This window comes from Symphalangus syndactylus, chromosome 9, assembly GCF_028878055.3.
Source record: "Symphalangus syndactylus isolate Jambi chromosome 9, NHGRI_mSymSyn1-v2.1_pri, whole genome shotgun sequence".
Classification (NCBI taxonomy): Eukaryota; Metazoa; Chordata; class Mammalia; order Primates; family Hylobatidae; genus Symphalangus; species Symphalangus syndactylus.
In genome coordinates, this window is record NC_072431.2 from 58599537 (window position 1) to 58624093 (window position 24557).

General features: G+C 47.5%; 1 protein-coding gene across 6 annotated transcripts; it reads left to right on the plus strand.

The window, feature by feature from the left end:
* Positions 1-19140: 19140 nt before the first annotated feature.
* Positions 19141-24513, plus strand: LAMTOR4 (late endosomal/lysosomal adaptor, MAPK and MTOR activator 4). 6 transcript variants are annotated; one of them, XM_055292541.2, is made up of 4 exons: positions 19141-19285; positions 19812-19892; positions 23713-23830; positions 24151-24513. In XM_055292541.2, exons 1-4 carry the CDS (start codon positions 19283-19285, stop codon positions 24195-24197), a joined length of 249 nt encoding a protein of 82 aa, XP_055148516.1. In that variant the 5' UTR covers positions 19141-19282; the 3' UTR covers positions 24198-24513. The 6 variants fall into 6 exon arrangements, with proteins under 6 accessions (XP_055148516.1, XP_055148514.1, XP_055148517.1 ...); XM_055292539.2 differs by having other exon boundaries at positions 19142-19285; positions 24168-24513; XM_055292538.2 differs by having other exon boundaries at positions 19189-19363.
* The last annotated feature ends 44 nt before the right edge of the window (positions 24514-24557 follow it).

Genomic DNA, 24557 nt, shown 5'->3' on the forward strand with positions numbered 1-24557 from the left:
AACAGATACATGAAAAGATACTCAACATCACTAGTTAGAGAAATGCAAATCAAAACTACAACGAGATACTTACCTGACATCCATTATGATGCCTACTATCAAAAAACAGAAAATGAATGTTGGCGAGGATATGGAGAAATTGGAACTCTTGTGCACTGTCAGTGAGAATGTAAAATAGTGCAGCCAGTGTGGACAACACTATAGTACTTCCTCAAAAAATTAAAAATAGGCTGGGCGCAGTGGCTCATACCTGTAATCCTAACACTTTGGGAGGCTGAGGCGGGCAGATCACCTGAGTTCAAGAGTTGGAGACCAGCCTGGCCAACACGGTGAAACCTCATCTCTACTAAAAATAGAAAAATCAGCCAGGCGTGGTGGTGGGGACCTGTAATCCCAGCTACTTGGGAGGCTGAGGCAGGAGAATCGCTTGAATCTGAGAGGTGGAGGTTGCAGTGAGCCGAGACCATGGCATTGTACACCAGCCTGGGCAACAAGAGCAAAACCCCATCTTAAACAAACAAACAAAAAAGGCCAAGTGCAGTGGCTCACACCTGTAATCCCAGGACTTTGGGAGGCCAAGGCGGGTGGATTACCTGAGGTCAGGAGTTCAAGACCAGCTTGGCCAACATGGTGAAACCCTGTCTCTACTAAAAATACAAAAATTAGCTAGGCGTGATGGCACGTGCCTGTAATCCCAGCTACTCAGGAGGCTGAGGCAGGAGAATTGCTTGAACCGGGAGGCAGAGGTTGCAGTGAGCAGAGATCATGCCACTGCACTTCAGCCCAGGCAACAGTGCGAGACTCCGTTTAAAAAAAAAAAAAAAAAAATGGTTACCGTAGTGAATTTCATGTTATGTGTATTTTACCATGATAAAAATTAAAGAAAGGAAAGAAGGGAGGGAGAGAGGGAGGGAGGAAAGAAGGACAGAAAGAAGGAAGGAAGAAGAGACAGAGGGAGGAAGGGAGGGAAGGAAGGAAAAGATTCTCAGCCTCGCCAGAACTAGTCACAATAACATTAACTTATCTGAGGTAAAAACCGAAAAGTCTGAATTAATGTCCAGAAAAAAGATACTGTGGAGGCAACTCAGTTTAAACACAATTGTTATTTAGTTTAATATAAGTGGTTTGTCGCTTTGTAAATATGTAGGTTTATATCTTTGAGTTTCCTTCTGCTTTCTCCCCCTATTTATTCCTAGTAAAGCTCTTTTTCGAAGAATTACACTTTTTTTTTTTTTTTGGCAGAACTAAGAGGAAAAGAAATTCTCTACATATGCACCAAGGTAGGGAGAGAGTAGGGTATCTTTATAGACCAAGTATGAAGGTCACAGTGACTTTCTCAGTTTTAAAAACTGGAGGCCGGGCACAGTGGCTCATGCCTGTAATCCCAGCACTTTGGGAGGCCGAGGCAGTTGGATCACCTGAGGTCGGGAGTTTTGAGACGAGCCTGACCAACATGGAGAAACCCGTCTCTACTAAAAATACAAAATTAGCCGGGAGTGGTGGTGCATGCCTGTAATCCCAGCTACTTGGGAGGCTGAGGCAGAATCGCTTGAACCCGGGAGACAGAGGTTGCGGTGAGCTGAGATTGTGCCATGGCACTCCAGCCTGCGCAACAAGCGAAACTCCGTCTCAAAAAAACAACAAAAAAACAAAACAAAACAAACAAAAAAATTGGAAAGGAGCTGGTTGAGTTGGAGCAGAAGTGTTACAACCTGGGAAAGAGAAAGCATGAACAACTTAGATTTCTATAATCTCAAACAAACTCTTTTGGGCTAGTGTTTTGGACTCCGTTACAGCTACCTCTGCCTGATACAATTTGCTCATTCATTCTCCTTCTTTCTTCTTTTCTTTCCTTCCTTCTTTCCTTCCTTCCTTCTTTCCTTCCTTCCTTCTTTCCTTCCTTCCTTCCTTCCTTCCTTCCTTCCTTCCTTCCTTCCTTCCTCCCTCCCTTTTCTTTCTTTCTTTCTTTCTTTCTTTCTTTCTTTCTTTCTTTCCTTCTTTCTTTTTCTTTTTTCTTTCTTTCTTTCTTTCCTTCTTTCCTTCCTTCCTTCTCTCTTTCTGTCTTTCTTTCATTCTTTCCTCTCTTTTTTTTTTTTTTTTTTTTTTGAGACAGAGTCTTGTTCTATCACTTAGGCTGGAGTGCAGTGGTGCTATCTCGGCTTATTGCAGGCTCTACCTCCTGGGCTCAAGCGAATCTCACACCTCAGCCTCCCAAATACCCAGGACTACAGGTGCCTGCCACCAGGTCCAGCTAATTTTTGTGTTTTTTGTAGAGACAGGGTCTCCCTATGTTGCCCAGGCTGTTCTCGAACTTTTGAGCTGAAGTGATCCTTGGCTTCCCAAAGTGCTGGGATTACAGGCATGAGCCACTGCACCTGGCCCTCATTCTCTTTCTAAGAACTTGTTCCACTCTGACACTTCTGCTCCTGGATTAATAGCAGGAAATAGAATGAAGAAATGTTTTTTTTGTTTGTTTTTTTTTGTTTGTTTTTTTTTTTTGAGACGGAGTCTCGCTCTTTCTCCCAGGCTGGAGTGCAGTGGCGCAATCTCGGCTCACTGCAAGCTCCGCCTCCCGGGTTAACGCCATTCTCCTGCCTCAGCCTCTCTGAGTAGCTGGGACTACAGGCGCCCGCCACCACGCCCGGCTAATTTTTTTTTGTATTTTTTAGTAGAGACGGGGTTTCACTGTGGTCTCAATCTCCTGACCTCGTGATCCGCCCGCCTCGGCCTCCCAAAGTGCTGGGATTACAAGCGTGAGCCACCGCGCCGGCCTAGAATGAAGAAATGGAGAGCTTTTCTCAGCCTCCTTGTCCCAGATTAGAGGAACTACTTTAAGCTTTAAGGGTGGAGAGAGATAAGTGGAAAGAGAAATACTCGCTCAAATTGCAATGGCTGATACCACAACCACAATCTTATGCCACTTGAACTGTCTGACCAATAGGTCTGTGGAAGCCTGAAGTTTTTATTTTTATTTTTGTTTTTCTTTTTTTTTTTGAGATGGAGTCTCGCTCTGTCGCCCAGGCTAGAGTGCAGTGACACAATCTCAGCTCACTGCCAGCTCTGCCTCCCGGGTTCATGCCATTCTTCTGCCTCAGCCTCCCAAGTAGCTGGGACTACAGGCACACGCCACCACACCCGGCTAATTTTTTGTATTTTCAGTAGAGACGGGGTTTCACTGTGTTAGCCAGGATGATCTCAATCTCTTGACTTCATGATCCGCCTGCCTCGGCCTCCCAAAGTGCTGGGATTACAGGCGTGAGCCACCACACCCAGCCATGAAGCCTGAAGTTGTTTATTAGACATCAGACCTGTGCCCAAGACCCTAGGTAGAAAATTTTTTAAATCCAAGGACCAGTAAGAAACCATCAATGTAGAAGATGTGTATCAATAATGGCAGTTTTTGAATTTTCCAGTTGTATGATTAAATAATTAGAAGTCGTGTTTAGCAGTGTTTGTAATATATAATGAAATAATTCTACAACTTGTCATCATGTAGAATCAGTGGGAGCCCTGAGCTTGTTTTCCTGCAACCAGAGACCAGCCTGGCCAACATGGTGAAACCCTGTCTCTACTAAAAATACAAAAGGCTGGGCGCGGTGGCTCACGCCTGTAATCCCAGCACTTTGGGAGGCCGAGGTGGGTGGATCACAGGTCAGGAGTTCAAGACCAGCCTGGCCAAGATGGTGAAACCCCGTCTCTACTAAAAATAAAAAAAATTAGCCGGGTGTGGTGGCAGGCGCCTGTAGTCCCAGCTACTCGGGAGGCTGAGGCAGGAGAATTCCTTGAACCTGGGAGGCGGAGGTTGCAATGAGCCGAGATCGTGCCACTGCACTCTAGCCTGGGTGACAGAGCAAGACTCCATCTCAAAAAAAAAAAAAAAAAAAAAATACAAAAATTAGCTGGGCATGGTGGCGTGCTCTTGTAATCCCAGCTACTTGGGAGGCTGAGGCAGGAGAATTGCTGGAACCCGGGAGGCGGAGGTTGCAGTGAGCCGAGATTGCACCACTGCATTCCAGCCTGGGCAACAGAACGACACTCTGTCTAAAAAAAAAAAAAACAAAATAAGCAAGTGTTGTCTACTCTCTAATTTCTCTCCCTGCAGCCCCACCTTTAATTGGGAGTTTTTGTCCTTCTCAACATTTAGTTTCTGGGGCTAAGGGAAGACCCAGGAATTCAGACCATCATCCCTTAGAAATTCCAGACATCCTACCACTCAGTTGATCCTTTTCTTTTCCTTTCTTCCTTTTACTTTTTTTTTTTTTTTTCTTTTTGAGACAGGATCTCACTCTGTCACCCAGGCTGGTGCAGTGGGGGTGATCATAGCTCACTGCAGCCTCGATCTCCTAGACTCAAGTGATCCTCCCACTTCAGACTCCCAAGTAGCTGGGATCACAGGTACTTGCCACCATGCCCAGCTAATTTTTTGATTTTTTGTAGAGACAGAGTCTCTCCCAGGGTACTGGGATTATAAACTTGAGCTGCCATGCCCAGCATGAATGGTTTTTTTCTAAGTCTGAATTTGCATTGCCTTCTTTTTTTTTTTTTTTTTTCTGAGACAGAGTCTCTCTCTGTAGCCCAGACTAGAGTGCAGTGGCACCATCTCGGCTCACTGCAACCTCTGCCTCAAATGATTCTCCTGCCTCAGCCTCCAGAGTAGCTGGGACTACAGGTGCATGCCACCATGCCTGGCTAATTTTTGTATTTTTATTTTTTTAATTTAATTATATATATATTTGAGACGGAGTCTAGCTCTGTTGCCCAGGGGGGAGTACAGTGGTGTGGTGCGATCTCAGCTCACTGCAACCTCCGTTGTCCAGGTTTAAGCAATTCTCCTGCCTCAGCCTCCCGAGTAGCTGGGATTACAGGTGCCCACCACCACGCCCAGCTAATTTTTGTATTTTTAGTACAGACAGGGTTTCACCATGTTGGCCAGGCTGGTCTCGAACTCATGACCTCAGGCGATCTGCCCGCCTCAGCCTCCCAAAGTGCTGGGATTACAAGCGTGAGCCACTGCACCCGGCCCCAGATCATGATTTTAATCCATACTGATTGCTTGACAAATGGAAGAAATACACTGCTCCCTAAACCTGAGTCTGTCCATGTGTCTGTTTCCCCTGCCTACATTTTCTTTCTGAAACTTAAATCCCCTTCCCCCATTGCAGGATACTCCTCAACCCAACCCTTGTTCTTTCTCCCCTGCCTCTGTAAGTCCCCAAAGCCTTGTGTCCTCTTTTCATAAAAACTCACAGGGTAGTGTCCTGGCGATGCTTCACCTACTGCCAAAGTACAGCATCTGAAAATGTGTGGAAGATGTAGCTGGTCAAGCACCCAGAAGGAAGTTCAGTGGGGAGAAAGGCAGCTGCCTTAGGAAGGGGAGAACCACACTTCTTAGTAGAGTAAATTTAGGGTCTGGGAATGCAAGCGCAAAGAAGGAATAAGGCTGCCGGCAAGAGGAACCTAATGACTGTGGAACTTTATGGTCCAGACCCCCAGAAAAAGAATAATCACCTTCTCCTCCCACCCACCCACCAGAAAGCATTTTTTTTTGTTTGTTTGAGACGGAGTCTCAGTGTCAGCCAGACTGGAGTGTAGTGGCACAATGCAACCTCCGCCGCCCAGGTTCAAGCGATTCTCCTGCCTCAGCCTCCTGAGTAGCTGGGATTATAGGCACACGCCACCACACCCAGCTAATTTTTGTGTTTTTAGTAGAGATGGGGTTTCACCATGTTGGCCAGGCTGGTCACAAACTCCTGACCTCAAGTGATCTGCCCCCCTTGGCCTCCCAAAGTGCTGGGATTACAGGCGTGATCCACCACGCCCATCCCAGAAAGCCTTTTCTACTGGATATCTGTAGAAGAAAGCAATGCCCTGGGGAGAATGTTGCGTTTGTCTGCTTTCTAGAGAGAAACTGGATTTGAAGTCAGTACCTGAGTATATGAAGGAATTATGCAGGGATTGATGGTATATTGAGCTCGATGGCTTGGGCTCAGGAGTTTGAGACCAGCCTGACAACAAAGGGAGACCCTATCACTACAAAAAATACAAAAATTAGCTGGGCGTGGGGGTGCACACCTGTAGTCCCAGCTACTCAGGAGGCTGAGGTGGGAGGATCACTTGAGCCCAGGAGTTGGAGGCTGCAGTGAGCTATGATTGCACCACTGCACTCCAGCCTAGGCAACACAGCAAGACCCCATCTAAAAAAAATTAAAAATTAAAAAATTAAAAAGTTGCTTCATGTGAGCAATATGTTTTTTTATTTTATTTATTTATTTTTTGGGGATGGAGTCTCCCTCTGTCGCCCAGGCTGGAGTGCAGGGGCGCAATCTTGGCTCACTGCAACCTCCGCCTCCTGGGTTCAAGTGATTCTCCTGCCTCAGCCTCACAGATAGCTGGGACTACAGGCACATGCCACCACGCCTGGCTAATTTTTGTATTTTTAGTAGACATGAGGTTGCACCATATTGGTCAGGCTGGTCTGGAACTCCCTCCCTCAGGTAATCCGCCCACCTCGGCCTCCCAAAGTGCGGAGATTACAGGTAAGCCACTGCGCCCGGCCAGAGCAATATGTTTAGACTTAAGTTTTCTAGAAGCAAGGCCAACACTAAAGGTTATAAGATGTTTTCTTGCTTTTTAAAATTTGTTCTTTCTTTCTTTTTTTTTTTTTGAGATGGAGTCTCGCTCTGTTGCCTAGGCTGGAGTGCAGTGGTGCAATCTTGGCTCATTGCAAGCTCCGCCTCCTGGGTTCACACCATTCTCCTGCCTCAGCCTCTGGAGTAGCTGGGACTACAGGCGCCTGCCACCACGACTGGCTAATTTTTTGTATTTTTTAGTAGGGACGGGGTTTCACCGTATTAGCCAGGATGGTCTCCATCTCCTGACCTAATGATCCGCCCGCCTCGGCCTCCCAAAGTGCTGGGATTATAGGCATGAGCCACAGCACCCGGCCCACTTCTTTTTTTTTTTTTTAAACACATTTATTTATATATTTTTTTCTAGTGCCAAAAGTAAAATGTTTTATTTCCCTGTAAGATAAGATACAAATATGTCTGGAGAAAAAGTCCTGTTAACTAAAATATTAATACAAGGTACAAAGACGAAAGTAGAGTTGTTTGGAGAAAACTTGAGATAATAGAGTCCCTGAGGGTAACGTAGGGTCATTGTTGCAAAAACTGAGGGAGGAAGGTTGTGCTCAAGGGTTTGTAAGGTAGTGGTTCAGCATGCTGGTTTCTTTCCAGGTCAGTAGGTTCCATCATAAGCTATGGTCACATTCAGCTACCGGTTCCATTGAGTGATCAAACAAGGCTGGGAGCTGAATACACACACACACACAAAACTTCACCTGAAGCCATATCTAGGTGGTGACAGGCACCTGCTTTCCCCTAGGGTATATATTGCAAGTCACTGTCTCTAGCCCTGCTACTAGTCCAGGAAGTAACTTCGTGTGTCTAGAAACTTACACCTTCCTGAAATGCGTTAGTCCCATCTGCCAGGAAATCAACCTTCCAAAATGTACAAACCTTTTTACAAAATAAAGCCTGAGCTTCAGCTGAGATGCTTTGGGAGAAATGAATTGTTCAGTTTTACCTGAAGCCATTTTTAGAAATTATAATGCACAAATCTGAGCCTGGTGTATGAAGTCCTTGGGGACCTTCTTCTTGCTTAATTCTGCTGCCTCACCTCTTGCCTCATCCCATCCCCAGCTCAAACATTTTTCTGTGTGATTTATGTTATACCGGGGCATCTCTGTTCCCCAGCTGTGAGTGCCCTTCTGACATTCTGTACCTGGCTGACACAAAGTCCTCTTTGAGAACTCAGCTTAGATATCTCCCCTTTGGGCCGGGCACAATGGCTCCTGCCTGTAATCCCCAGCACTCTGGGAGGCCAAGGCGGGCAGATCACTTGAGGCCCGGAGTTGAAAACCAGCTTAGTCAACATGGTGAAACCCCACGTCTCCTAAAAATACAAAAATTAGCTGGTGCGGTGGTGTGCACCTACTCCCAGCTACTCGGGAGGCTGAGGCAGGAGCATCGCTTGAACCCAGGAGGTAGAGGTTGTAGTGAGCCAAGATTGAGCCACTACACTTCAGCCTAGGCAAAAGGGCGAGACCCCATCTCCAACAACAACAAAAAAGATATCTCCTTTTTTTTTTTTTTTTTTTTTTGAGACGGAGTCTAGCTCTGTTGCCCAGGCTGGTATGCAATGGCACAATCTCGGCTCACTGCAACCTCCGCCTCCCAGGTTTGAGCAATCCTCCTGTCTCAGCGCCCCCAGTAGCTGAGATTACAGGCACGCACCACCACACCCAGCTAATTTTTGTATTTTTAGTAGAGACGGGGTTACTCCATGTTGACCAGGCTGGTGTCGAACTCCTGACCTCAGGTGATCCACCTGCCTCGGCCTCCCAAAGTGCTGGGATTATAGGCGTGAGCCACCGCGCCTGGCCAAGATATCTCCTTTTTGTGGAATTCTTCACACGACCCCAAAGGCTGAGTCACATACCTTTCCTGTGTATTCTCATAGCTCACTTCTTTTTTTTTTTTTTTCAAGACAGAGTCTCGCTCTGTCGCCCAGGCTGGAGTGCAGTGGCACGATCTTGGCTCACTGCAAGCTCCGCCTCCCGGGTTCACACCATTCTCCTGCCTCAGCCTCTCGAGTAGCTGGGACTACAGGCACCCGCCACCACCCCAGCTAATTTTTTTTTTTTTTGTATTTTTAGCAGAAACAGGGTTTCACCGTGTTAGCCAGGATGGTCTCGATCTTCTGACCTCGTGATCAGCCTGCCTTGGCCTCCCAAAGTGCTGGGATTACAGGCGTCAGCCACTGCGCCTGGACTTTTTTTTTTTTCAATTTGAGAGCAGGTACTGTTTATTAACTGAACACATTAGAACAATAATCATGGTAGACACCTTAGTTCATTCTTCTAATAAGCCTGTTGATCTGGTCCTCTCTGTTGCCAGTATCTCCACTTTCTACAAAATGAGTGATCTTTTTCTTCATTCTACCTCGTGGAGAGAATAATTGAAAGGAACATGGGAAGTTATTTGCTTCTTTGAAGCATTTTCCGACAGTATAGATCTTATGAATCAGATCCTCCATGTGGGTGATGCCATATTTACCAAGAGATCAAGCAATCAAGTGTTATCTGTCAAAGCAATTCACTTCTTATTGATTTTGCCATAACCACACTTGTAGATTAGTTCAATTACTGACTTCAGATTTGGATATCCCCATGCAATATATGGTTCCACAATCCTCAGCATGTTTTTTTTTTGTTTGTTTGTTTGAGATGGAGTCTTGCTCTGTCACCTAGGCTGGAGTGCAGTGGCACAATCTTGGCTCACTGCAACCTTTGCCTCCTGAGCTCAAGCGATTCTCCTGCCTCAGCCTCCCGAGTAGCTGAGGCTACAGGCACACACCACCATGTGTGGCTAATTTTTTTGTTTTTTAATTATTTTTAGTAGAGACGAGGTTTCACCATGTTGACTGGGCTGGTCTCGAACTCCTGACCTCAAATGATCATCCTGCCTCGGCTTCTCAAAATGCTGGGATTACAGGCGTGAAGCACCATGCCTGGCATCAGCATATTAATTGAAACCTTGTAGAGCTTCACAAAGGTTCCATTGAAGATTTGAGGAAGATGAAGAAGCTGCAACACCTTTCGGACCTCTGGGCTCACACCATTGATACTGCTGATTCTGATGACCAACGCCAATTTGGGTTCTGCAGGTACGTAGAAGTTGCTAGCTTTTCTTGTCATCTTAGCCATTGGAATTTCAGTTCTATCCATTCGCCTATAGTCCTTGTGATAGTGCTTCGTTTTTTCCTACCTAACCTTCCTCCTGGCCTCTCGAAGCATCTTTGGGCAAACTTATTTCTCAGGTGTTTGATCTTCAGCTCTGCAAAATTCCTTCGCTTTTTCTTAAGGGTTTCTGGCACAGCAGGAACCTTCTTCTTTTCGACATCCTCCATGGTTCCAGTCGGAAAAGAGCCTCATAGCTCACTTTTTTTTTTTTTTTTTTGAGATAGAGCCTTGTTCTGGAGTGCAATGGCGTGATCTCAGCTCACTGCAACCTCCGCCTCCCGGGTTCAAACAATTCTCCTGCCTCAGCCTCCCAAGTAGCTGGAATTATAGGCATGTGCCACCACACCCAACTAATTTTTGTATTTTTAGTAGAGACGGGGTTTCTCTATGTTGGCGAGGCCGGTCTCAAACTCCTGACCTCAGGTGATCTGCCCACCTTGGCCTTCCAGAGTGCTGGGATTATAGGCATAAGCTACTTCACCCAGCCCTCACCGGCTCACTTTTTTGTTTGTTTGTTTGTTTGTTTGTTTGTTTGTTTTTGAGACGGAGTTTTGCTCTTGTTGCCCAGGCTGGAATACAATGGCGCAATCTCGGCTCACCGCAACCTCCATCTCCTGGGTTCAAGTGATTCTCCTTCCTGCCTCAGCCTCCCGAGTGGCTGGGATTACAGGCATGCGCCACCATGCTCGGCTAATTTTGTATTTTTAGTAGAGATGGGGTTTCTCCATGTTGGTCAGGCTCGTCTCAAACTCCCGACCTCAGGTGATACACCCACTTCGGCCTCCCAGAGTGGTGAGATTACAGATGTGAGCCACCGCGCCCGGCCCATAGCTCACTTCTAATCATGACAGTCACCATATGAAACTGAAGCTGCCAGTTACTGGGGCAGCACAATCACACACTCTGATTAGTCATTGCTTTTCCTCTCAAGAAACTGAAGCTAATTCTGGCTGATTACAGATAAAGGGAATTAATAAAAGGATCCTGGGCAGCCCATATAAGTATTAGGAGACTGGAGATGAAAACTTGAATGCTGATCTTCCAAGAACCATGCCCTAAAATCATGCTCAGACCCCCACTGCTGCAGCCCTACTCAGTGGGGTAGGAGAGACTCCTGCTGTCATTTATACTGCACCAAGGATGCATGCGTTTCTGTGCCAGGAGTCTAGACTCGCAAACTACCACCACTACTGAGGGCCAGGTGCCTGTAATACCACCCTCACCAGCAAAATGGATCCTGTGTGGACCTCATTTTCAAGTTGCTCACATGTGCACTGAAGGAAGTGATATTATGAAAGCCAAGATGAGATAAGATTCCCAATAAAGGAAGGTGTGGTTGGTCTATGCTGTTTACTAAGTGGGAAAAAAAAGAACAATCTGCAAATGAACTGTGGCTTTTGGCCTGACTACCCCTAATAAAGACAACTGAAAAAAGATTTAAAATAAAAATATTTATGGCTGGGCACAGTGGCTCACACCTGTAATCCCAGCACTTTGGGAGGCCAAGGCGGGTGGATCACCTGAGGTCAGGAGTTCGAGACCAGCCTGGCCAACATGGCAAAACCCCATCTGTACTAAAAATACAAAAATTAGCCAGGCATGCTGGCGCACACCTGCAATCCCAGCTACTTGGGAGGCTGAGGTAGGAGAATTGTTTGAACCCAGGAGGTGGAGGTTGCAGTGAGCTGAGATTGTGCCACTCAACTCCAGCCTGGGTGACAGAGCGACTCTCTCAAAAAATAAAATAAAATAAAAATATTTAAAAAGCATCAAAGACCTTGTATGACACTGAAGAATTATCAGGAGAGAACAGGGAAAAGGACTGGAGCTCAAATAGATGGCTTAGGGTTGATTCTAAACCAGGGATATTTGTGAGTAAAGACAACAGAGACAAAAAGCTTGGCTTTTGCCATTCTCAAGAGTAGAGTGGGCCAGGTGCAGTGGCTCATGCCTGTAATCCCAGCAGGTGGGAGGCCAAGGTGGGAAGATCACATGAGCCCAGGAGTTTCACACCAGCCTGGGCAACATAGTGAGACCCCATCTCTTAAAAAAAAAAACAGCCAGGTGTGGTGGCATGCACCTGTAGTCTCAGCTACTTGGGGGGCTGAGGCAGGAGGATCCTTTGAACCCGGGAGGTCAAGGCTGCATTGAGCTGAGATTGCGACACTGCACTCCCACTCCAGCCTGGGTAACAAGGTGAGATCCCATGTCCAAAAAACAAGAGAGATAGAGTGAATATGGGTGAAAGTCCTTCAGCAACTGGGAAGGTAAACTTTAGAGAAGCATCTTCTGCTGTTTGTTGAGACTCTAATCCATGGGCATTCACTGAAAGGCAGAGATGTATTTTTGGTGGCTTTCATGCATTAGCACAATGGGAGTTGGAGCTTAACGTTCACCAAATGGAAGACGCTATGTAACAGTCCCTGTACTGGGTTGAAAACTGAAGAATTTTACTCTGTTTGTTGGGGTGGACTGTACTCCCAGGAATTTTTCTGTGTGGCCACAGAACTTCAAACCATGTGTCTGAACTGTTAAGTACCTTAGATATCTAATAGTGGAAACTGTTCAGAGTAAGATAATAGTGCCTCAGGTCTTACGATATACATAAAAGTATTTTTTCAAATAAAATGTCCAGAAAACAATCAAATATCACAAGGCAGGTAATAAAGCAGGGCAGCCAGAACAATAGTAACAACAGACTACAGAAACATGGACACACACAGACACACGAGGACTCCAGATGTTGGAATTATCAGACACAGATTGTAACACTATGTTCAAGGAAATGAAAGTCCAATTTTAAGATCTCAGTGGCTGGGCAGTGCAGCTCACACCTGAAATTCCAGCACTGTGCAAGGCTGAGGCAGACAGATCACTTGAGACCAGGAATTCAAGACCAGCCTGGGCAACATAGCGAGACCTCATCTCTATAACAAACAATAACAAACAAAAATTTAAAAGTAAGTTTGTGGATTTAGGCATGTTTGTTATGTTTCAGTTCACTGCAGTTATTGTCCTGATTGATTTCAAAATATTCCTTTTTTTTTTTGTCCAGTAGAAGCCTCTTCAAGTTGGCTTTTGAGTTCTTTTGACACAACCCTAGTCACCAATAAAGTTATCTTTTTATTTATTTATTTTATTTATTTATTTATTTATTTATTTATTTATTTATTTATTTATTCTTTGAGAAGGAGTCACATTCTGTTGTCCAGGCTGGAGTGCAGTGGCATGATCTCCATTCACTGCAACCTCCGCCTCTGGTATTCAAGCGATTCTCCGGCCTCAGCTTCCCGAGTAGCTGGGATTACAGGCACACGCCACCACGCCCGGCTGATTTTTGTATTTTTAGTAGAGACGGGATTTCAATGTGTTGGCCAGGCTGGTCTTGAACACCTGACCTCGTGATCTGTCTGCTTTGGCCTCCCAAAGTGCTGAGATTACAGGCGTAAACCACTGTGCCCAGCCTAAAGTTATCTTTAACTTTATTCTGTGGTTTTATTATTACTTTTTTTTTTTTTTTTTTTTTGAGACGGAGTCTTGCTCTGTCGCCCAGGCTGGAGTGCAGTGGCATGATCTCAGCTCACTGCAAGCTCCGCCTCCCGGGTTCACGCCATTCTCCTGCCTCAGCCTCCTGAGTAGCTGGGACTACAGGCGCCGGCCACCACGCCCAGCTAATTTTTTCTATTTTTAGTAGAGACGGGTTTTCACCGTGTTAGCTAGGATGGTCTCGACCTCCTGACCTCGTGATCTGCCCGCCTCGGCCTCCCAAAGTGCTGGGATTACAGGCGTGAGCCACCGCGCCCAGCCTACTTTTTTCTTTTTTTTTTTTGAGACTGAGTCTCACTCTATCGTCCGGGCTGGAGTGCAGTGGTGCGATCTTGGCTCACTGCAACCTCCGTCTCCCAGGTTCAAGTGATTATCTGGCCTCAGCCTCCTGAGTAGCTGGAATTACAGGTGCCTGCCACCACGCGCAGCAATTTTTTGAATTTTTAGTAGAGACAGGATTTGGCCGCTATCAGGGGAAATTCAGACAGATATTGGGGGAAATTCACCCCCAATATTTCATGTAGGTTATTTTCTTTTTTTTTTTTGAGACGGAGTCTCACTCTGTCGCCCAGGGCTGGAGTGCAGTGGCGCAATCTCGGCTCACTGCAAGCTCTGCCTCCCAGGTTCACGCCATTCTCCTGCCTCAGCCTCTCCGAGTAGCTGGGACTACAGGCGCCTGACACCATGCCTGGCTAATTTTTTGTATTTTTAGTACAGACGGGGTTTCACCGTGGTCTCGATCTCCTGACCTCGTGATCCGCCCGCCTCTGCCTCCCAAAGTGCTGGGATTACAAGCATGAGCCACCGCGCCCGGCCACATGTAGGTTCTTTTCTATATTCCCTAAGCATTGGCCAGTCTGAGAAATAAAGGGACAGAGTACAGAAGTGAGAAATTTTAAAGCTGGGTGTCCAGGGGAAACATCACATGTCGGCAGGTTCCGTGATGCCTCCTGAGCCGCAAAACCAGCAAGTTTTTATTAGTGATTTTCAAAAGGGGAGGGAGTGTACGAATAGGGTGTGGGTCACAGAGATCACATGCTTCACAAGGTAATAAGAAATCACAAGGTAAATGGAGGCAGGGTGAGATCACAGGACCACAGGACGGGGCAAATTAAAATTGCTAATGAAGTTTCGGGCACGCATTGTCATTGATAACATCTTATCAGGAGACAGGTTTGAGAGCAGACAACCGGTCTGAACAAAATTTATTAGGCGGGAATTTCCTCGTCTGGAGCGCTCCTAGCCTGGGAGCGCTACGGGAGACTGGGGCTTATTTCATCCCTATAGCTTCGACCATGAAAGACAGCCGCCTCCTGAAGCGGCCATTTCAGAGGCCTACCCTCAAGGACACATTCTCTTTCTCACGTATGTTCCTTGCTGAGAAAAAGAATTCAGCGATATTTCTCTCATTTGCTTTTGAAATAAGAGAAATATGGCTCTGTTCCACCCGGCTCACTGGCAGTCAGAGTTTAAGGTTATCTCTCTTGTTCCCTGAACATTGCTGTTATCCTCTTCTTTTTTCGAGGTGCCCAGATTTCATATTGTTCAAACACACATCCTCTACAAACAATTTCTGTTAACGCAATCATCACAGGATCCTGAGGCGACATACATCCTCCTCAGCTTACCAAGATGACAGGATGAAGAGATTAAAGACAGGCATAGGAAATCACAACGGTATTGATTGGGGAAGTGATAAGTGTCCATGAAATCTTCACAATTTATGTTCAGAGATTGCAGTAAAGACAGGCATAAGAAATCATGAAAGTATTAATTTGAGGAACTAATAAATGTCCATGAAATCTTCACAATCCACGTTCTTCTGCCATGGCTTCAGCCAGTCCCTCCATTTGGGGTCCCTGACTTCCCACAACAGGCCACATTGGCCAGGCTGGTCTCTAACTCCTGAGCTAAAAAATTAGCCGGGCGTGGTGGCGGACGCCTGTAGTCCCAACTACTCGGGAGGCTGAGGCAGGAGAATGATGTGAACCCAGGAGGTGGAGTTTGCAGTGAGCTGAGATCGCGCCACTGCACTCCAGCCAGCCTGGGCAAAAAAAAAAAAAAAAAAAAGAGAGAGAGAGACAAACTCAATAGAAAAATGAGAAAAGAGTTGAACTGGGCCAGCATGGTGGCTCATGCCTGTAATCCCAGCACTTTGGGAGGCCGAGGTGGGTGGATCACTTGACGTCAGGAGTTTGAGACCAGCCTGGCCAACATGGTCAACATGGTGAAACCCCATTTCTATTAAAAATCCCAAAAAATTAGTCGTGCGTGGTGGTGGGTGCCTGTAATCCCAGCTACTCGGGAGGCTGAGGCAGGAGAATTGCTTGAACCCGGGAGGTGGAGGTTGCAGTTGGCCGAGATCGTACCACTGCTCTCTAGCCTGGGCAACAGAGGAAGACTGTCTCAAAAAATAAAAATAAAAAATAAAAAAAATAAGCCAGTCGCGGTGGCTCATGCCTGAAATCCTAGCACTTTGGGAGGCCGAGGCAGGTGGATTGCTCTGAGCTCAGGAGTTCAAGACCAGCCTGGGCAACATGGTGAAACCCCGTCTCTACTAAAAATACAAAAAAAAAAAAAAAAAAAAAAAAAATAGCCGGGATGGCGACGTGCCCCTGTAGTCCCAGCTACTTGGGAGGCTGAGGTAAGAGAATTGCTTGAACCCGGGAGGCGGAGGTTGCAGTGAGCCGAGAGCGCACCATTGCACTCCAGCCTGGGCAATATAGCGAGACTGTCTCAAAAAAAAAAAAAAAAAAAAGTTGAACTGATACTTCACAAAACATGATATCCCGGCCGGGCGCGGTGGCTCACGCTTGTAATCCCAGCACTTTGGGAGGACGAGGCGGGCGGATCACAAGGTCAGGAGATCGAGACCATGGTGAAACCCCGTCTCTACTAAAAAAATACAAAAAATTAGCCGGGCGTGGTGGCGGGGGCCTGTAGTCCCAGCTACTCGGCGAGGCTGAGGCAGGAGAATGGCATGAACCCGGGAGGCGGAGCTTGCAGTGAGCCGAGATTGCGCCACTGCACTCCAGCCTGGGTGACAGAGCAAGACTCCGTCTCATAAAAAAAAAAAAAAAAAAGAGTGATATCCCAAAAGCCAAACCTGTCTGAAAATGTGATCAACCTCATTAATATTTAGGTAAATGCAAATAAAAACCACAATGAGAAGCCATCGCATATCCAAAAACTTTACCCTAAAACTGTGGCAATACTGGCTGGGCATGGTGGCTCATGCCTGTAATCCCAACACTCTGGGAGGCTGATGGGGGCAGATCACGAGGTCAAGAGATGCAGACTATCCTGGCCAACATGGTGAAACCCGTCTCTACTAAGTAAAAATACAAAAATTAGCTGGGTGTAGTGGTGCGCTCCTGTAGTCCCAGCTACTAGGGAGGCTGAGGCACAAGAATTGCTTGAATCCGGGAACCCGGGAGGTGGAGGTTGCAGTGAGCTGAGATTGTGCCACTGCACTCCAGCCTGGGCAACAGAACGAGACTCTGTCTCAAAAAAAAAAAAAAAAGTGTGGCAATACCATGTGTTAATGGAGCTGGAGATAACTGGGAACTCTGACACATTGCTAGAGGAGTGTGAGTTGGTCCAACCAGTTTGATTTGCAGACCATAGATAAAAAAGATAGGAAACTCTCTGATTCATTTTATCTGGCAACCTGCTCTTTGTACCAAAAGCAGATAAAGAATATACCAAAAAGAAACTATAGCCCAATCTCATTTATCATAATAGATTTTAAAAATTCTAAATAAAGCAGTAAAACAAATGGGTAGTATAGTTTGTTCCAGTAGATTTTATTCCAGAAACACAAAGATGGTTAAATATCAAGAATACTGCCACCATAATTTACTACATCAAAATCTTTTTTTTCTTTTGGACGGAGTTTCATTCTTGTTGCCCAGGTTGGAGTGCAATGGCACAATCTCAGCTCATTGCAACCTCCGCCTCCTGGATTCAAGGATTCTCCTGCCTCAGCCTCCCCAGTAGCTGGGATTACAGGCATGTACCACCACACCCGCCTAGTTTTTATTTATTTATTTTTATTTTTAGTAGTGATGAGGTTTCACTACCTACCTGTTGGCCAGGCAGGTCTCGAACTCTTGACCTCAGGAGATCCACCCGCCTTGGTCTCCCAAAGTGCTGGGATTACAGGTGTGAGCTACCACGCCCGGCCTTGAAATTGCTGTTTCTAACAAGTCTTAAAAGACACCCAGACTTCAACAATTATTATATTCAGATTTTTTTGTTTGTTTTTGAGACAATCTTGCTCTTTTACCCAGTCTTGAGTGTAGTAGCATGATCATGGCTCACTGCAGCCTCAACCTCCTGGGCTCAAGCGATTCTCCCACCTCAGCCTCCCGGGTAGCTGGGACGACATATGCAGTATCATGCCTGGTTAATTTTTAAATTTTTAGAGAAGGGGTCTTGCTGTGTTGCCCAGACTTCTAGAATCATTCTTCATATTATTTCGCTAACACTGCCTCCACCACATTAATATGACAACAGGTCTAGAAATTATTTAAAACAAAAATTTCCAATGTTTACATATATTGTGTGATATATGTATGTATGTATGTGTATAGTGTGTGTGTGTGTGTATCATTCCAAGGTACTGTTTCTAATTTTTTCCTGCAGAGAATATTCAGTATTGCAGCTGCATTGGCTAGCTGGGGATTCTATTCACCATCACATTGTCCCGGACTGAATCTGGGGACAAAAAACCACTTCAGGAATAAATTCTTGTCTTCAACAAAGAGCTGTCTTGAGTAGGCATAAAAGTAGCATTTGAGGGCCGGGCGCGGCGGCTCAAGCCTGTAATCCCAGCACTCTGGGAGGCCGAGGCGGGCAGATCACGAGGTCAGGAGTTTGAGACCAGCCTGGCCAATATGGTGAAACCCTATCTCTACTAAAAACACAAAAATAGCCGGGCGTGGTGGCGGGCGCCTGTAATCCCAGCTACTCGGGAGGCTGAGGCAGGAGAATTGCTTGAACACGGAAGGCGGAGGTTGTATTGAGCCAGAGATCGCGCCATTGCACTCCAACCTGGGCGACCGAGTGAGACTCCGACTCAAAAAAAAAAAAGTAGCATTTGAGTACCTTTTTTTTCTTTTCTTTTCTTTTTTTTTTTTTTTTAGAGGAAGGGCACCCAGGCTGGAGTGCAGTGGCACCATAATAGCCATAATAGCTCACTGCACTCTCCAACTGCTAAGCTCAAGAGATTCTCCTCCATCAGCCTCCCTAGTAGCTGGAATTACTGGCCTGAGGCACCACGACCGGCTTATTTTCTTATTTTTTTGTAGAGGTGGTTGGAGGCGGGGAGCCGGGGAGGGTCTCGCTATGTTGCTCAGGCTGGTCTCGAACTCTTGCCCTGAAATGATCCGTCCTCCTCGGCCTCGCAAAGCGCTGAGATTACAGGCGTGAGCCACGGCGCCCAGCCTTGAATAGCTTTTCACATGCATTGCACGTTATTTCCTTTTATTCTCTAGTTTTTGGGTCCAGTCTTAAACCTGGGAAGGGATTCATTTGGGGGGTCACACCGGCGGGCATCCTGGCTCAGGCGGAACTCTGGCTCCAGACAGCGCGCCCAGGACCACGCGGTCAACCCCGTCCTACTCCCGTCCCTCCTAGATCCTCCCCTCCGCGGACGCTCCGCCCTCTTCCTCTCGCTCAGGCACTGAGGGGCAGGGAGATGGGCGTTAAAGAGGGGATATCACCAATCAACGTGCGCCTCCAGGAAGCAGCGCTTCGCACTGGCTGATTGGGTCTGACGACGTGACCACTGTCCAATCCTCATGCTGGAGGCGGGGCTAAAGGCCAGTGACGCAGCAGAAGGAGGAGCGCGCCGGGTGCAAGCACGTGACCGGGGCCCGAAGCCGGAAGCTACCTATCTGGTAGGGAGCTCCCCCAGCACCGAAGACTGCGATGGTGAGTGAGGACGCATGCGCGGGAGGACCCGCCAGGGGTTCCGCGTCTCTGCTCCCCAATCTGTGTGGTTTCCCCCTCGTGGGCCTGCGCTCCACCCTCACCTCTTCTCCGCTCGGGGAGGAAGAGGGGATGAAGATGGGAGGGATGGCGACGGGAATGCTGGGGAGGGGTCTGTGGGAGGGTGTTCTGGGGCTGCGGGTAGTCTGCAGGTCAGGGGCGGGGACAAGGGGAGGTGAAGAGAGGGTCTGGGGGCAGGGGCCAGTGGGTCAGCGAAGGCCCCTTGGGGTAGCAAAGGTGGGATGTGGAAGGCCAGGGGAGCCCGGGGGCCGAGAGTGGGGGCAGATGGAGGCTCGGGAAGATCAGTATTAAGGACCATGTAGGGGGGAGGGGGCCGGGAAGGGACCTGGCTGGGGAATGAGAAAACCTGGGGCCATCGTCAACCAAGAGACTTGGGTTTGCAGGTGAAGGGTATCGGGCCATCCATCCCTCTAGCATGCTTCTCACTACTTGCATCTTTACCCACTAGACTTCTGCACTGACCCAGGGGCTGGAGCGAATCCCAGACCAGCTCGGCTACCTGGTACTGAGTGAAGGTGCAGTGCTGGCGGTGCGTTCTGGGAAAGGGAGGGGGTCCCTTGGTGCACACAGCCCGGTAACCCCTTCTAATATTGGCCCTTCTTTTCTCCACTTTTATCTGGTTTCTTGCCTGGCATCTATTAGATTGGTACAAAAGTATTTGCAGTTTTTGCAATTACTTTCAGTAATCAGTCTGTGGAATCTTAGTCTCCTAACGGTTGCGATTTATTTATTTATAGTTTTTGAGACTGAGTTTCGTTCTTGTTTCCCAAGCTGAAGTGCAATGGTGCGATCTCAGCTCACTGCAGCCTCCGCCTCCGGGGTTCAAGCGATTCTCCTGCCTCAGCCTCCCGAGTAGCTGGGATTACAGGCACGTGCCACCATGCTCAGCTAATTTTTTGTATTTTTAGTGGAAACGGGGTTTCACCATGTTAGCCAGGCTGGTCTCAAACTCCTGACCTCAGGTGATCCACCTGCCTCAGCCTCCCAAAGTGCTGGGATTACAGGCGTGAGCCAACATGCCTGACCTTTATTTGGTATTTTTTAAAGAGGCATTTGTATTTTGTTCCATAGTACTGTATAGTGTTAGGTCTCTAGATTACAGGCGTGAGCCACCATGTCTGGCCTTTATTTGGTATTTCTTAAAGAGGCGTTTGTATTTGGTTCCATAGTACTGTATAGTGTTAAGTCTCCAGATGTTTTTGACTTAGCCAGAGACAAAGCTTAAGGTTAAGGGTTGAAAACAATACAGGTGGTAAAGACTATTGAAGGAATCCAGGATATTAAAAATTCAACATGTTATGACAAGGTAACTAACTTTCTGGGAGGTAGGAATTCAGCCCACCTTAAAGGAGAGTATTTACAGTGGGGGAGGACATATTTGCAGGTGTGTGGCACTAACCTGCCTGAACTGATGGTAAGTTTATGCTGAAAAGATTTGGGAAGGTTTGAGGGAAGAGGAGGATATGGTCAGGGAGGATATAATTGTGAAGGATCTTCAAGGCCGGGTTAACACACTTGAACTTATTCTTGAAGGTAATACAGTTTGAAAGGTTTTTTAAACAGAAACAAGACCCAGTGAGGTGGTTGAGCAATATTGTTGTTAGTGATGTGAAGATGGGCAGAAGGAGGCCTCATTAAGAGATGAGACTGGGCTGGGCGTGGTAGTTCATGCCTGTAATCCCAGCACTTTGGGAGGCCAAGGCGGGCGGATCACGAGGTCAGGAGATCCAGACCATCCTGGCCAACACGGTGAAACCCCATCTGCACTAAAAATACAAAAACAAAATTAGCCAGGCGTGGTGGTGGGCGCCTGTAGTCCCAGCTACTCGGGAGGCTGAGGCGGGAGAATGGCGTGAACCTGGAAGGTGGAGGTTGCAGTTAGCGGAGATCACACCACTGTACTCCAGCCTGGGCAACAGAGCAAGACTCCATCTCAAAAAAAAAAAAAAAAAAAAAAGAGATGAGACTGGGCAAGTGGCGGTAAGGAGGAGGAGCAAGGAGAGAAGAGTTTTGTTTTTGTTTTTTTTTGTTTTTGTTTTTTGAGACAGTCTCGCTCTGTGGCCCAGGCTGGAGTGCAGTGGCATGATCTCAGCTCACTGCAACCTCTGCCTTCCGGGTTCAAGCGATTTTCCTGCCTCAGCCTCCTGATTAGCTAGGATTACAGGCGTGTACCACCATGCCCAGCTAATTTTTGTATTTTTAGTAGAGAGAGGGTTTCACCATGTTGGCCAGGCTGGTCTCGAACTCCTGACCTCGTGATTTGCCCGCCTCAGCCTCCCACCGAAAGTGCTGGGATTACAGGCATGAGCCATTGCACCCGGCCTGTTTTTTTTTTTTTTTTTGAGACGGAGTCTCACTCTGTCGCCTAGGCTGGAGTGCAGTGGCGCAGTCTCTGCTCACTGCAAGCTCCGCCTCCCGGGTTCATGCCATTCTCCTGCCTCAGCCTCCCTAGTAGCTGGAACTACAGGCGCCCGCCACCATGCCTGGCTACTTTTTTGAATTTTTAGTAGAGATGGGGTTTCACCGTGTTAGCCAGGGTGGTCTGGATCTCCTGACCTCGTGATCCGCCTACCTTTGGCCTCCCAAAGTGCTGGGATTACAGGCATGAGCCACCGTGCCCCACCCTGTTTTTTTTTGTTTTTGTTTTTGTTATTTAAGACAGAGTCTCACTGTCACTCAGGCTGGAGTGCAGTGGTGCGATCACATCTCATTGTAGCCTTGAACTCCTGGGCCCGAGCGATCCTCCTGCCTCAGCATCCCAAGTAACTAGAACTACAGGCAAGGACCACCACACCCAGCCATTAAAAAAAAAATTTTGTAGAGACAGGGGTCTTGCTATGTTGCCCAGGCTGGTCTTGAACTCATGGCCTCCAGCATTCCTCCTGCCTTGGCCTCCCAAAGTGCTGAGATTACAGACATGAGCTACTGTGCTTGGCTGGGAGAAGATATTTTAAAGGAGGAATTAGTATATCTTGCTAATGACTAGAAATAGGTAATAGAGGAAATATTTCTCTAGCCAGAACTCTAAAGCCTGGAAGAGTGATGATGCCTTAAGAAACATGTCTCTGTGTGGTGGCTCACGCCTATAATCCCAGCACTTTGGGAGGCTGAGATGGGTGGATCACTTGAGGTCAGGAGTTTGAGAGCAGCCTAGCCAACATGGTGAAACCCCATCTCTACAAAAAATTAGCCTGGCATGGAGGCACATGCATGTAATCCCAGCTTCTTGGGAGGTTGAGGCAGGAGAATTGCTTGAACCCAGGAGGCAGAGGTTGCAGCGAGCCAAGATTGCACCACTGTACTCCAGCCTGGGTGATAGAGTGAGACTCTGTCTCAAAAAACAAACAAACAAACAAACAAACAAATAGGAAATCAAAAAAGGAAGTGGATTGGGAAGGAGGTGGATAAGGATAAGGTGAAATTTGATGGCCCAACTTTAGACATTGAGTTTGATATAAAATAGCAGTTAATATATATTGCTAGTTCAGCAAAAGGAACTAAATCTAGTGGAGGCCCATATCAAGGAAGAGGGAAGAGGAAGTTGAGACAGTCACCAGAAAAGAGGAAGCCAAAGCCACTGTCCCATCACTTTAGGGGTCAACAGAGGGAGGGATTCAAGGACAAAGGGAATGTTTATGTTTGAGATTCTGCAAACAGGGCAGCTAGTGTGAAGACTTAGAAAAAGATGGAGCCATTAACAGGTAAGTGGTGGGCAGGCATTCATTTTGGAGAATGTGGTTTTATCAAATAGGCAGGGACATGGGAGAAATCCAGTTTCATGGGGTTAGAAAAGCATGGTCAATAAAGAGATGGATGGCCAGGCACAGTGGCTCATGTCTGTAATCCCAGCATTTTGGGAGGCTGAGGTGGGCAGATCATTTGAGGTCAAGAGTTTGAGACCAGCTGATTAATATGGTAAAACCCTGTCTCTACTAAAAATATAAAAAATTAGCCAGATGTGGTGGTGCTGGTACATGCCTGTAATCTCAGCTATTTGGGAGGCTGAGGCAGGAGAATTACTTGAACCCGAGAGGCCGAGATTGCACCACTGCACTACAGCATGAGTGACAATGAGATTCCGTCTCAAAAAACAAACAAACAAACAAAAAAAAGAGATGGATAAGTTACTGCTCATCCGGGGAAGTCCAGTAGTATGGGAAACAGGATGGCATCCAGAGGGTGACAGCATCATAGGGGAAGATTTCGGGTTGTTTTTTTCTAAAGCTGAGGGTACTGGCAAGCCAAGGGAGAGACGGTCTAAGTGTGAGAGCCAAGGGGATTGTGCCTGGAATTCCTTCCTGCCCCTGTGCCGTAATGCATGTCCCTCTCTCTCCTCTGTCTGCATACAGTCATCTGGTGACCTGGAGAATGACGAGCAGGCAGCCAGTGCCATCTCTGAGCTGGTCAGCACAGCCTGTGGTTTCCGGCTGCACCGCGGCATGAATGTGCCCTTCAAGCGCCTGTCTGGTGAGCCCCTGCCCCTGCCCTTCGTGGTGGTACTGGGAGGGGGGGCTGTTTCCAGGGGCTTCTCTTCTTCCAGCCGCCTACCATCTCCTGGGGTCTCTGGTCTGGCCACTTTCCTCCCTTTGGGACTCCCCTGTATCAGAATTGTGAGTGAGAAGGCAAGAGAAAGGAGATCTAGCAGAGGCCACTCATCTTCAAATCTCTGAGCCTGAAACTATAGAACTTTGGCTTTGATCCCAGCCAATGTGCGTGTGGTCCCGCCCCATGGAGTCTGTTGCACCCACTAACTCTGTGCTCCCTTCCCTCTCCTGGGGCGGGGGAAGGTGTGTCTCTCCTCCAGTGGTCTTTGGAGAACACACACTGCTGGTGACGGTGTCAGGACAGAGGGTGTTTGTGGTGAAGAGGCAGAACCGAGGTCGGGAGCCCATTGATGTCTGAGCCTGCTGGAGGGCGAGGGTCGGAGAATCGGATTGGGTCCTGGGCCTCTGTGATGAGGCAGGCACACCCATCGGTCTTGGCTTGCTGCTAGAACTAGGGCCTTGTGCTCGCCCACCTCCCACCCCTACCTGGATGGGCCCGAGGCTTGGGGACTCTGAGCTGTGTTAAGGAGAACAAGGGCAAGGAGACCTCCCTTTGTGCTCCCTCCCTCCCTCCCTCCCTAATAAACACAAGTCTGATGTTCTCCAGCCCAGGGACATGTGTGTTTAGTGTCGGAATGGTTACACCCCAT

Coding starts and splice junctions, on each gene's coding strand:
- LAMTOR4 (XM_055292537.2), top strand. CDS start 19,283: ATGGTGAGTGAGGACGCATGCGCGGGAGGACCCGCCAGGGGTTCCGCG. Junction 19,364..19,811: donor ATCTGTGTGGTTTCCCCCTC/GTGGGCCTGCGC, acceptor TTTACCCACTAG/ACTTCTGCACTGACCCAGGG. Junction 19,893..23,712: donor GTGAAGGTGCAGTGCTGGCG/GTGCGTTCTGGG, acceptor GTCTGCATACAG/TCATCTGGTGACCTGGAGAA.